This window comes from Ceratotherium simum, chromosome 25 (genome assembly GCF_057802395.1).
Source record: "Ceratotherium simum simum isolate JZ-2026a chromosome 25, ASM5780239v1, whole genome shotgun sequence".
Taxonomy (NCBI): domain Eukaryota; kingdom Metazoa; phylum Chordata; class Mammalia; order Perissodactyla; family Rhinocerotidae; genus Ceratotherium; species Ceratotherium simum.
This window is the reverse complement of record NC_141924.1, coordinates 23,146,029-23,159,806: the sequence shown is the minus strand read 5'-3', so window position 1 is coordinate 23,159,806 and position 13,778 is coordinate 23,146,029. Positions and strand designations below refer to the sequence as shown.

General features: G+C 39.3%; 1 protein-coding gene across 1 annotated transcript in view; it reads right to left on the bottom strand.

Annotated features, from left to right (window-relative positions):
* Positions 1 to 11,384, bottom strand: part of LOC106803129 (ankyrin repeat and sterile alpha motif domain-containing protein 1B) — a 762,921-nt gene extending 751,537 nt beyond the window's left edge. The window contains exon 1 of the mRNA XM_087449060.1: positions 11,231 to 11,384. Within this exon, the coding sequence (XP_087305186.1) occupies positions 11,231 to 11,364 (134 nt within the window). The 5' untranslated portion in view covers positions 11,365 to 11,384. The remainder of the gene's footprint in view (positions 1 to 11,230) is intronic.
* Positions 11,385 to 13,778: the final 2,394 nt, after the last annotated feature.

The window sequence follows — 13,778 nt, the reverse complement described above, 5'->3', positions numbered from 1 at the left end:
TATCTCCAAATATTAAAGAATTACTTAAACCTGAATCATGGTCAGATTCAGATCATATATTGATGTTTAACGGAAGATGGGAGCCAAATGTTGACATTGGACCAGTCAAAAGAAAAAGTACAATTTGTGAGTTTTTATACCCTAGTAAAATTAAATACTACTATACAATTACTATAATCTCATGTGTGTAATTTTTGTAATTGCCTAGAGAAGAGAGTCTATTTTCTATTCTCTAAAGCACCATCACCATGCTGAATACATAGTACACACCCTCAAAATACATGTCAATTAACAATGTTTTAAAAAGAAAGATAGGGGGCCCAGCTCGGTGGCATAGTGGTTAAGTTCACGCATTCCACTTCGGCAGCCCGGGGTTCACAAGTCTGGATCCCAGACACGGACGTACACACCGCCTATCAAGCCATGCTGTGGCTGGCGTCCCACATATAAAGTAGAGGAAGATGGGCATGGATGTTAGCCCAGGGCCAATCTTAAAAAGAGGAGGATTAGCAACAGATGTTAGCTCAGGGCTAATGTCCTCACCAAAAAAAAAAAAAGAAAGAGAGAGAAAATATTAATGATAGGCTTATCAGGAACGCATTAACCTCATGGATTATCTGCAGCACGTACAACTCCAGCAGAACACAATCTCTTTCTGTTCAAATTAACCTTGTGAGGAATGTAGAAGATAAGAAACAAATGCTAAATCTTTGGTGATCAGTACCACTCCTAAAAGTAGGCAGAAGAAAGTAATCACTATCTCTGGGATCAGAAGAAGATTGGACAAATATATCACCTCCAATGGCCTGTCTTGGTGCCTACAACCATTAAAGATTTAGATTAAGACAATGTGCCTAAAGAATTTACCTATTAAAATGCAAATATCCAGAGTTCCCATCGAATAAAGCTACTCATGAAATTTATACAATTATTCCTTAGCCACTAATGTCTTAGTAATAATAAAAATGACAAAAACACACACTTTGAGTCCCTCCTATGTGACAGGCACTGTGCTAGACACTTTATATAAATTATCTTTAATCATTACAACTCTACAAAATAGATATTATCATCCTCACTTTATAAATAAGGAAACTGAAGGCCAAAGAAGTTAAATAACTTGCCTAGGGCCAAATGTCCATTCAATGGCAGAGTTTTCATTCAAACTCAAGACTAAGACTTTTACCATTACATTCTGTCGCTTCTTTCTAGTATGCCATTTACTTTTCCTGAAAATGGAGATATGTGGCATGAGGGAATAAGACGTAATTTAGAAAATTTTTGTGGGTACAGGATAAAACTGAATGAGGGTTCTGGGTTTCAGGTAAAAGAAGCCAAAGAATGCCTCAGACCAAGAAAGGAACAAAGGCTCAGCAAAGACACAGATGGGCACAGAAGGTCCTAAGGACAAACTGCCTGGTTCCTTGTTTTTTCAACAGAGCATTTACACTAGATTTGACAAGGTCCCTGAGTTAATAATGAGCTCCGTTAAAAACTATGAGCTCAGATTTACTGGCTTGAAAGAGATAAATCAAAAAGTTCATTAAATGAAGACTATGGTGAACACTATGGTATTTTCCTCCTTTGTGTGCGACAGAAGAAATGGGGAGAAATAAATCACAACCATCTGAAGACTTGGGATAGACAAGTTATTAAACCACCTTTGAAGACAACACAAGTTAGATAACAACAAGGGTCCAAGAAATTTTGGGTAAAACAGTTTCACTCTGTTTTAAAGTGAAAATAATAACTGATAAAAGAAATAGTTTAAAACATCTTTAGCTACCTTATTTTGACACTGAATTCAGTTTATTTTTCATGTGCTATCAAGAAACAAATGTAAAGCAAAATACTGCCTATAATGTGAAACTAAATGATGAGCACAAACAAAAATAATTGAAAACTTTGTAGGAACTGAAATATGTTACTATATAATTTTGTAGAAAATGTACTTTCTATTTACATAGTGCAAACATATTGGTATTTTCATATTTTAACCCAGGATATACACTGATCCCTATGGAACAAGGAAGCAACACGGCACAATAGAAAGATACCCAGGATCGGAAAGACCTGAATTTGAATCTTGGATCTGTCACTTACTAGCTTTGTAACTTTGGGCAAGTTACTCAATTTTTCTGCTCTTTTACCCTATATATAAATATGGGACTAATAATACCTTTCAGGATTGTAATGAGCAATCATTCTTTGTTATCACTGTTCTTAGATGTCAGTTCCTTACAAAATCCTGATGGATTTGTTGGTTGGTTGGATAGTGGTTGGTTCATTGATTAATAAAGTTTTGGTCAAAATATACCCTAATATATAGCATAAAACATACCAGTGAAAAAACTTGTAGGAAGTAGTTTAACCATTGTTTGTGATTCTTCACCTTCTCTGATTATGTTTTCAAAGTTTCTATCAACCTTCAGAGTGACAGACCACTCAGGTCACTAGCCAAAGCAAGCCAACAGGAAGCAACTCTGGCCTGGGCTACTCCACTGCTAGAGTTTACTATGCCAAAGAACATCTCTGCATAATTCCTACTGCTTCCCCTAAACACTCCCACTCATTTCCATGTCTCCACACCAGCAGTAAAATAGCTATACAAAACAGGGATAATTCTGTAAGTAAATACAGCAGTTTTTTAGTATATTCAAAACACAAAATACTATATTTAGCATATTTATATGATACTAATCTGCATTTGAAATGTTTTATGTAACTAGAGGTACCAAACAAGGACTCAAAGTGCCTAAATACTAATTTAGGCAAAAAAAAAAAAACGAGAGAGAGAGAGAGAGAAAGAAAACTTTAATGTAGAAGAATGCTAATCGGGATGCAGGGGTCAGAACTTCAAATGCCTTCCCTATACAGTGAAACATAGGTTTATGGAATAACCTAGATACTGAAGTCAACTTACAACATGAGATTTTTTTAAATAACAAGAAAATGCATTTAAAAGAATTTGAATCTCAAACCACATTAGATATTAAAGCTCTTATACAATTCTATTCCATATCTTTGTCACCTGTGATTATACAAATATGTACATCTAGGGAATAACTTCTGGAAACAGGCAAACAACATACCATATGCTGATATCTAAGTTGGGTGTATAATATAACAGATATACAATTAAAAGTTCTAGGAACTAAATAAATAGCAAAAAGAAAAGGCTTTTCCACCATCTGCTCTATGCTATCCCACTTCTCAGGTTTTCAATCAAACCTCTTTCCCCTTCTAAAGCATCAGCCTTATAAGAAGGAAGCATAAATGACCACCTTCATCCAATCCCCTCTTGCAAATCTGACAAAATTCACTCCATCATTTCTGCTACAAGAGCTCCAAAGCTTTACTATTTTGACTTAAAGTGGTTTTTGTTTTTTTTTTTTTTTACAGCCCTGAGATAACATCCATGCCAATCCTTCTCTTTTTGCTGAGGAAGACTGGCCCTGAGCTAACATCCCTGCCCATCTTCCTCCACTTTATGTGGGACGCCGTCACAGCATGGCCTGACAAGCGGTGAGTCTGTGCACGCCTATGATCCCAACCCAGACCGCCAGCAGCAGAGCGCGAGCACTTAACCGCTACACCATGGGGCCGGCCCCTTGCCTTAGAGTTTTGTTTCTTCTTTAAATGAAAATACTTAACAGGTTCTTCTTCCTAAAAGCCTTTACCAATCAACCACACTTAAGTATGAATTAACTGTCAGCTCTCACAAGTACTTTTGGTGGTGGGGTAAAGTTAGGCAAGATACCAGGGCACTGAGTCCATTAGGTTAGAGGAGAAATTAACATTGAGGTAGACAGGAAACTAAAGATGATGAAAGCACACTCTGTAAATGCCTCAATTTTGAAGGTCCAATATTTGTTCTTCTTAATCTACCTTTCATCACACAGTCCATCGCAGCTCTACTCCCCACACAAAGTCTGCTTCCCCTTAGGAGAGGGACAATTGGCACAAAAACTAGGGCCAGAGTGAGCTTGTAGTAATTAGAATGGAGAAGAGGCTTTCTTTCTAGAAAAACAGATTTGGGCAGGAAGGGTTAAAGGAAATGTGGTGTGGGGAACAGAAATATCAAGCAGGCAGCAAGAAATGAGGTTGGCTGTTTATGCCCACATCCATCAGTCAAGATTTGATCCAATTTGATCAAAGAACAGTGACAAGTCTAGGCCGATTTGTTCAGCTCACTTAACTAGAAGTAATTAACTACTTTAAATAAAGCTGCTCTCACAACACAATAGAACCCAAATAACTACAACACAACTGAATCAAAGTTCCATTTTACAGACATATTCATGAAAACATGCTGTTAAATAAGAAAGCACTATCTATAAGAAACAGATTCAGCGATGAACACTCTTTGAAAGACTGCAGTAGAAGAAACTGAGGAAAACAAAAGTATCTTTTCACCATATATTTTTGATCCACCCTCAAAAATCACACAATTTCAAGCCTGACCCAGGTTTAACACAAATGTGTAATTCACTTGCTGCCCTATTGATGCAAAAGAAGAAAACTGTACTCAAAGAAGAGTTCCTAGATCTGTGTTACACAAGAAAATTCATTGGATTTTCAACTGGCATTGTGCCTCTGCCTGCCATATGGTTTACATGACCATATCACCACACACATGAGAAAGAATAAGTCTTCTGTGTAAATTCCTGCTTTTTCAAATATAAAATATTCTCTCATATCAACTTATAATGAATAGCCAAAACTCATCATATTTTAATTAACTAAAACCATGCTGCAATATGTTCAAAACTGAAACCAAAGACACACTAAAATACATTAAATGTTAAATAACTTCAGGTTCTGTAGGTTGAAATTAGGCTTTTCTAACCCTTGATTTAAATTATAGTCAGCTTCCATTTCTAGTTAAATACTCAGGAAGAATATTCTATAATAGGCTTCTTGAAAGAATTTTCCAAAATTACCTCAAATGCATAATTAAGTAAATTATTTCAGTATACAATTGAGCAAATCAAATTGTGTTTACTGTCAGCTGAGAGGTTAAATTGCTGAAGTCAGTGGAGGCACTGTTAAATATTGTAAGCTTCTGCATTAATGTCAGTGAAGACCTGCTCTACCCTTCCATCAACTGTAAGAAACCACTGAGACATACTAGGAATTGGGCAATGTAAGAATAGACAGGGTGAGCAGTAGTCATCAGCTAGTTGTCCTAATTCCCTGCTACACATCAGCCTTACAGTTTTGAAGAGGGAGCTAAAAACCCAGCTTAGTAGAGAAAGAGGTCAATACCAAAATTCCCTCTCCTCTCCCCTCACTCCCCATCATGCAGCTGGCACTGTTCACTCTGGCAGACACAGCTCCTTGAACATAATGGTGCAATCACTGCTTCAAACATCATTACTATCTAAAATAGATAACCCACTTGCAACTTGACTATTTTTATAGAATAACACTTTCATGCAGTTTAACTGCTCTATTTATGATTTATTCCATTTAAGCAATGCAGTTTCCCTGGAAATGAGTATCTTATACCAGAGTCCCAATAACCACAATTGCCCAGATAGTTGTGAAAATTACAATACTTCTGAGTTGCCTCTTATCTCCTTGTACCCATCACCAAAAACTTCATGAACTGAATCTGAAAAATCTGTAAGCTCTCTGGTTTATATGTCTTTGGTAACCAGAAAATTATTTTTCCCCACTTCTTACTGATCTATTTTTTCCCATAGGGGTCTTGAGAACTGGATTCTTTATGTTCAACAAGAATTTATTAAATGCACTTTATATAGTACTCAATTCTTTGTGTCATTAAGAAAATCAAGTGGGGCCGGCCCCGTGGCGTGTCGGTTGAGTGCACGCGCTCCACTGCTGGTGGCCTGGGTTCGGATCCTGGGCATGCACCGATGCGCCACTTGTCCGGCCATGCTGTGGCGGCGTCCCATATAAAGTGGAGGAGGATGGGCACAGATGTTAGCCCAGAGCCAGTCTTCCTCAACAACAACAAAAAAAAGAGGAGGATTGGCATGGATGTTAGCTCAGGGCTGATCTTCCTCACAGGAAAAAAAAAAAAAAAAAAAGAAAATCAAGTAAATTTGAGGCATTAAACTTTTTATTGCTTTATTAAAATACAAATAATTCTTAATCTAAACTTACTAAAAAAGAAATAATTCAATATACATTTCAAATGGAATTATTTTTGTTTAGATTAAAAGGCAGTTGTGCCAAAGGAAGACTTTAAAAAGTTTTGCAGCTGTCTCATGAAAGATATGTTAAATAAAGTGAAATTTCCCATACAGTATGGAGGAAGAAAAAAGAAGGAAGCAACTCAGCTTGAGTACTCTGATGAGCTCTGATGAGCTCAGATTTCTTTACGGACTAAAGCGGGTGGTGAGGAGTATAACTGAAAATAAACACCACAGACAAGTATATACTTGTCCTGGAAAAACGCTAATATCCCTTTCAGCTAAGTTTGAAAAAAAGAAGGGAGGTATAAAAGTTCACTGCTACGGCAGCTAATGTAACCTTAGGCTCTGACAGAGCAAAAGCAAAACTGTGAGACCACAAGAGAAGTTAGACCACAAGAGAATTTCCTGCAACATGCCAAGAATCTGATTCTTCCCAACTTCCATTTTGCTTCTATCGTCCCTAACAAGAATCATTTTCAAACCAGAAAGGATAAAAAAATAATGTTAGGGTATTACTGAAGCTCTAAACAGAGATCATACAAGACACTTAGCTGCTTTAAATAAGCGTAAGCATCCAGATCCAGAAGAATTAGATACAAGGGTGTAGAAGAAATCTGCATCAACATTAGGCATCATCAATGGTTTGCTACTGGAAACAAGCTATAATAAAGTAGCCTGATTTGGACGGAATATTTAGACTTACAATTAAAGGGGTGGATCAAAGAAATGCCATAAACAGGACATAGCATGAATTTTAAAAAGCAATGGATAAAATACCTCATAATATTCTCATGGGTATAGTAGACAGAAGTAGTCAAATGATAGTTCTATTAAGTGGCTTCAATGTTGGTAGAAATACCATGCATAAAGATTGCTACTTTTAAATTTATACTAAGCTGAAGAGAGGTTCTTTGGGGATATATCATGGTGTGTTGAATTCCAGTTACAGAAAACATGCTCACTAAATCTACAAATGATACAGAGGAGAGAAGTTAATAAGCTTGGAAGACAGACTCATGAGTCAAAAAGATCTAGATAGGGGAAACATGACTTCACAAGTCATTGAAAAAACATACCTAGAAGTTTTCATTGAGTGCTGTTCAATGTGAGCCAACACCATTACATAACTCAAAAAATCGTGACCTGTATTAAGGTGGGTCTTAGATCAATAATGAGGTAACAATTTCATTGTATCATGTTTTAAATAGCTATTTTATTTTCATAATATATGAAATAATTTCATAATATATGTAATATATGTTCATTGTAGAATACTGGAAAATGTAGATAAGCAAAAAGAAAATAAAGATCACCCACAATTCCACCACTCAAAGATGAATACTATTTACATTTTAGTGTTTATCATTCCAGACTTCTTAATGCACATTAAAAATGTTCACACACACACTATTTTTACTTAAAAAAAAAAAGGATCATACTACAAATGCTGTTTTGTAACCCCTTTTTTTTTTTAATTCAACAGTATATCAAGTCCCAATATATTCTACACTAGTCAAATGACATCTAGTGTATTTTGCTCATTTCTGCTCACCACACTTTAAGAGCGTCTTTGCAAAATTTGAGAACATGCAAAGAAGGAAAAAGAACAGTGAAAAGTATGGAAATATAAGTTCACCTATCCTCTATTGCCACATGACAAAAGGTTGATGCAAATGATAGTACTTAAATGAAAAAAAAATTGAAGATGTATAAGAAAACAATATAGCTACACCTGAAGAATTGTCTTGGCAGATGAATTAGACTACTTTATATTGACTCATATAGCCAAACTAGTACCAACTTATGAAAATTACAGGAAGGTAGATTTCAACTAAATAGAATTGGTTTTTTTTAATAACTAGAGCTGTCAAAAAACGGAACGGATCTGGTCATTGGAGGGCTTAAAAGGGCTGGAATAACTAACTGGTAAAAGGATGTTAGAGGTAATTTCTCCAAGTGAGAAGCTGGATTACAAGGCCCCATTCTATTTGAAGATTCTATGATTCTAATGAAAAACTTACTACAGAAATTAATCCCCATCCAATATGAAGCAAATCCTTAGTAATTAAGGCCTTAAGAAATAGAGTCAAGTGCTTTAGAGCTGCATGAGAAATAATAACCCTAATGATGAACATCAATGTGCTAAATGCTTTGCATTCATTTCTTTATACCTCATTTAATCCTTAAAACAACCCTATACGATAGGCACTATTACTATTTCCATTTTATAGAAGAGGACAGTGAGGCTTAGAGAGTTTTTTATATTTATTCAAGGTCATTCTTACTTTTGCTGAAAACTGCAATGACTCCCAAGCATACCTGATTCCCCATCATACAGCTACTGCTCACTTAGGAGGTAATATGTAATCAAAAGCATCTTCAGAAAAGTTCTTATCTAGTGAGCCCTCAAAGGTCAGTCATGAGATCATTTTTCTAAGTAGAAAAATATTAAGGATTTTTAAATTTAATTATTATTCATAGAAAAAGAATGTTCAGATTAGACTAAGCCATATACTTGAAACTTTTGTGAATAAAACAGATTCAAGGAATAAGACTTAAGACGTGGTCAAGGAAATCTGAATCACAGAACTTCAAATCTTTGCCGTTACTAATTATGTGACCTTGGGCAAATTCTTAATCTTCCTATCTCTTTAGTCCTTCATTTGTGGAATGAGGATCAACCACTTAAGGTTGATATAAGAATTGAATGAGACGACATATGTAAGCATTTAGCACAGGATCTGACACTATTATTACACAACACAAGTAACAAAGTGTGTGTGGGGGGGTGGCAAACTATTCCACAATTCATTCTAAAATATTTAAAAATATCAAAGTGTCATTACATTTGAAGAGAGAGGGGCCATAGTTTCCATTATCCTGTAAATAAATTTCTGATGACAATCATTTGAGAAATAAAGTAACAACTAAACAAAATGTGCCTTCTTAGGAATTTCATTTTATGCAAAGGATCATCCAAAGAATAAAATTTCAACTCTCATTTTCTTCAAAGACACTGTTTTAGTTGTTTATTCACTATGAGATAGATAAATGCAGGTTTAAAGGTTATTGGGTTTGATTTTGATTTTTACAACCTGGTTCAAACTACTCTAATGAACACGTTTTATTGTTTTCTATGTGCATTCTTGTTGTAGAGCTACTACTGCTACCTCTGACAAAACCAGCAAAAGAGAAAACCTCTCATTCAAGAAGTATATTGTGGGTCACAATTTTAATATTCTATTTAACGTTACCAACATTAAATAGTTGGTATTTTATTCCTAAAATTTGACATCTATTCTTCTTTTAAAATGGCACAACTGAGAAACTATTTAAAAGATGTTTGCCTTTAAGTTCTATCACAAAGATAGGTTTTTTAAAATACCATTTATCTCAGTGAAATTAACTGAAGTTCTCACTGTTATCAATGAATTCTTTAGTGTTTTTCCAAAGAAACTGAATATTTTGAGAGACCTCTTTCAGGATATAGTCATAACCATAATCATTTTTATAACTGATATGATCCACTGGAAAACATATTTATTTTACCTGCAACTTAAAACTACAAACAGATAAACTGCTTTTGCATAAATTACCTGTGACTAAGGGCAATTATTACAGCCATAATCTGAAGCATGTACACACTGTCTGCTTGTGTTTGAAAGTGAAAATTATTTGACAAGGGAGTACACACAAGAGTCATCACTTCTAAGACCTACTAAAAAAAGTCCCATAAATATTCATTGTTCTGAAGTGATAAATGTGATAAAATGTCACTGTCAACAAGTATAGATTATCACATATGGAGCTTTTTAAGTCCCATCAACTACTTTCCAACTAAATTCATTTCACTGTAATACAAATGTTTCCATTTTCCCTATTAGCCAGTACTGTAATTAACTGCATTATCTGACAACTACAACATATGAGAACTTGTGTAAAGAACACAATGTCATCGTCCAAAAGTTTGTATTCAACACTTGTCAAGAGTAGCACAGAACAGTTTTTAAAAACCAAGAAAATCATTTGGCTTTTTAAAATTCTTCACCAGTACAGTTGGGTTGCCTAAGAGATGTTTTAGGGTGAAGGTATGAATGATGACTGATGCCTCCAAAAATATCCAGCGGAAAATGAATAGCCATGATTTTAGAAACTAAAGAGCCTTCCTCGAATTTTTTCTAATGAATATTCTTCAGGCTTCCTCCCCCCACCAACTGATTTTGTTTGTCCATCAATTCAACTTTTAAGTTAATACTTTCTCAAATATGCAAATCAACCTTGCTATTTTTAAGGTACTGCCTGCTGAATAAAGACCTTGACATTTTTGTAAATGTCATCTTAGAAAGATTCTCCAAGCAATATTAGTCTCACCTGCAACATCTTCACATTAAAAGGCCTCTACTACATTCCATAGCCACTATCCCAATCCCGACCTAGCATCCTTCATCCTGAGATATAATAACCAAGTTTCACTCAGCTCTGTACAGGTAACTGAAAGTACTGCTGGGGCTGCCTAACCTGCTTCATCAAGTTTTGCACACACCCTGTACTTATGCCACCTCATCAGAAGGTTCACTTTCTTCATTTTGTGGGATCATATTCCACTACACAGCAAATGCCTTCTGCAAGAGAAGGTAGCAGCAACCAAAGGCTGTGGCTTTTGCAGGCTAATTGCACGCACGCAATAGCTGCTCTGCCAATTTCATTTAAATAGACAAAAAGGCTGGGTTGGAAGCTGATAATATATAATAAACATTGATGGAGAGCAGGTGGAACGCCGATTTTCTTCCAGCAGCACTAGTACATGTACAAGTTCTGCACCACAGCTCAGAGAAAAGTAGCTACTGACGCATTGATGGAAGGCTATTTTAAAATTACTCAAAGAATCCAAGGCATCAATCTGACTGGGAGGCTCATGCCTCCTCTCCATACACACGGTCTGTTTTCCTACCTAATTTAAGAATGAAGCGCTGGCAGCCAGCAGGTGCAATAACCCGGAGGAGGAAGCCGTATCCATCACAATGCATAACGAGGTATGCAATCCCGGAGCTGCTTCCCGTCCTTACCTTAGCAGATTAGATAGGGGCAGGGGTCCGGATCCACCGCCCAGGATCCCTCCTTTCCTGCTAGACAGGAGTTTCTCCACCAGAGCCACATTTCCAGTGCGAGCAGCTTCCAGCAGCTCCTGGTCCTTCCCCATAGTCTCTCACCGACTCCCTCACAGAGTCCTTTTTCCCCTTTGGGTCCTCCTCCCCGCCCACCCCCACTCCCCAAAATCCAGGGCCCTCCTCGCCCCACCCTAAAATAATGCCAGAGCTTCAGCACGATGAGATGCCTGCAGCCCCGAGCCGGGAACACCACTCTCTCCTCCTCTTCGGGGCGCAGCTTTACAATGGGGATCAGACCATGTCTTGGAAGAGGGGCTGGCCGAGCTGGGAGCCGCGACGCGCCCCCACAGCCACTCCCCTGAATTCCCGAGGCCTCGTTCCCGCGGGTGGGGCGTGAGGGGGTGGAGACCGGGGGGGTGCTTCGGAGGAGCGGGAGGAGGACGGTAAGGACTGAGGAGGTCGGAGGAGGAGGAGCAGACCGTCCTCGCTGGAGCCGGAGCGCAGCGAACGACCGCGGCGGCGGCCCGCGCGCCCTCGAGCCGTCGCGCCCCTGCCCGGGCTCTCCTCAGCTCCCGCGCCCGGCCGGCTCGGCGGTGAGGCGGCGGCGTTGAGCGTGGCGGCTGCGGCTCCGGCGGCCGTGGCCCGCGCCGAGGCCGGGCGGTGCGGACGAGCGGCGGCGGGCGCGTGCCGAGGGCGGCGGCGGCGGCGGCGGCGGCGGCGGGGCCGCAGGGACCGGGCAGGGTGGGCGCCCCGGTCCGCCGGCGGCGCCTCTGAGGCCTGGCGCGCGGGGCGGCCGGCGCGCGGGGGCGTGTGCACGCGGGCAGGTGCGGCCCGCGGGTCTGTCCCGAGTCGGGCGGGGGGCTGGGGGGCGGGGGAGGAGGCCGGGCCCGGGGTGGGGGCGGGGCGCCGCGATGATTTTACAGTATCTCCGTTTTCGTGGGCGGGGACCCTCCCTCCTCCAGTCTCCTTGGGAGAGGTTTAACCGTGTGAGGGCTGGAGTTCTCCGGTCTGCCGCGACTCCTCCGCCGGGCCGGCGCGGGCGCCACGCCTCAGGACAGTCACGACGCCTGAGGGAAATGCTCCATGGCGGGGGCAGGTGCTGCGGGGAAGGGGCCCTTCTACAGCTGCTTCCCTCGGCGTCCGGGCAACTTGACCGGCGTTCTGCCCTTCCACTTACCTCCCCGAGCCCACTGAGATCTGCCCTTGGTTAGAAAGAAGAGGTTTGTTTTATCCTAGTTTGTGTGGCACTGGCCGCTGGACGGCTTGTGAGTGTTCCAGTTTTTCTAGGTCTTTCATCAGCCCCATATTTCACTTGGGCTTTGAGGATCTGCTGACTTGTAAAAATACCAGCAAAAAGGCTCTCATTGAAAAGTCCTCCACATCCACACTGGGAAAAGTATAAGTGGCATGGATTAGAGACCCACTTAATTTGCATATGTCATCAGCAATGCATGTGCATGGATGGCTTGATTTTGTTAGATGCTCTCCTTGCCCACGGTGAACACACGTTTATTTTCTTTTGCAACTTTCTGTGACACCTTGCTTTGCCTTGCCCTTGAAATAGACTTCATAAATGTTAACTTGTTGATAATCGCTTGGGAGGAGAGGGACATAATAGGCACTTACCTCAAAACAACCTAGTGGACTGGATATTACTACAGTATATCCGTTTTGGAAATGAGGAAATAATGGCTCAAAGGGTTAATTAAATTTCTCAAGATGCCAAACAGAATAAGGGGCTGACAGAACTGCACCACAGAACTGACTCATTGCGTAGCCCATGCTCTTCCCAATATACCTTAAAAAATAAAAGGGACAGACAATAATTATCACAGACATTTGATGAGCAGTTACTATATACCAGGCACTATGCTAAGTGCTTTCCATGTTGTCTCAACCCTGATAACAGTCCCATGATATGGGTACCATTTTTATCCCTATTTTACAGATGAGGAAACTGATTAGGCCAAGATCATGCACTGGAAAGTGAGCCAAAAGTCAGATCCAGGACTGCCTGCTATAGGCAGAGGTTTTAAGTAAATAACTGGGGAAAACTTAAAAGACATTCAGAGATAAATAATAAAAGTTTATTTAAAATTTTTTAGTGGAATTCGGTGTTCTGAGATTTCATTTGAATGGGTCAAAATATTAAGTAAACTATGATTACTCATTGGAGGTTTCCTGAAGGAAGTAGATTTTGAACTAGGATGGTTTTTTGTTTTGTTTTTGTTTTATAATCTGTTTTAATAATAAGATGATTTTATATGTATTAATAAGATGATTCCTGACATAATGGGACTAGCAGACCAGTTAAAGAAATGAGAGGTAAGGAGCCATTGAATTCATTTTGAAAATGGCATGCAGAAATCCTTCTTCCACTTTCCTAACGTTGCCACCTAAGCAAAACACACCTTTCCCAGAATATACTATAAGTATTCAATTGGTCAGAGCTAAAAATCACCTGCAGTTTTCACAAGCAGCATTTTATCACAGCTGAGTTAGTGAT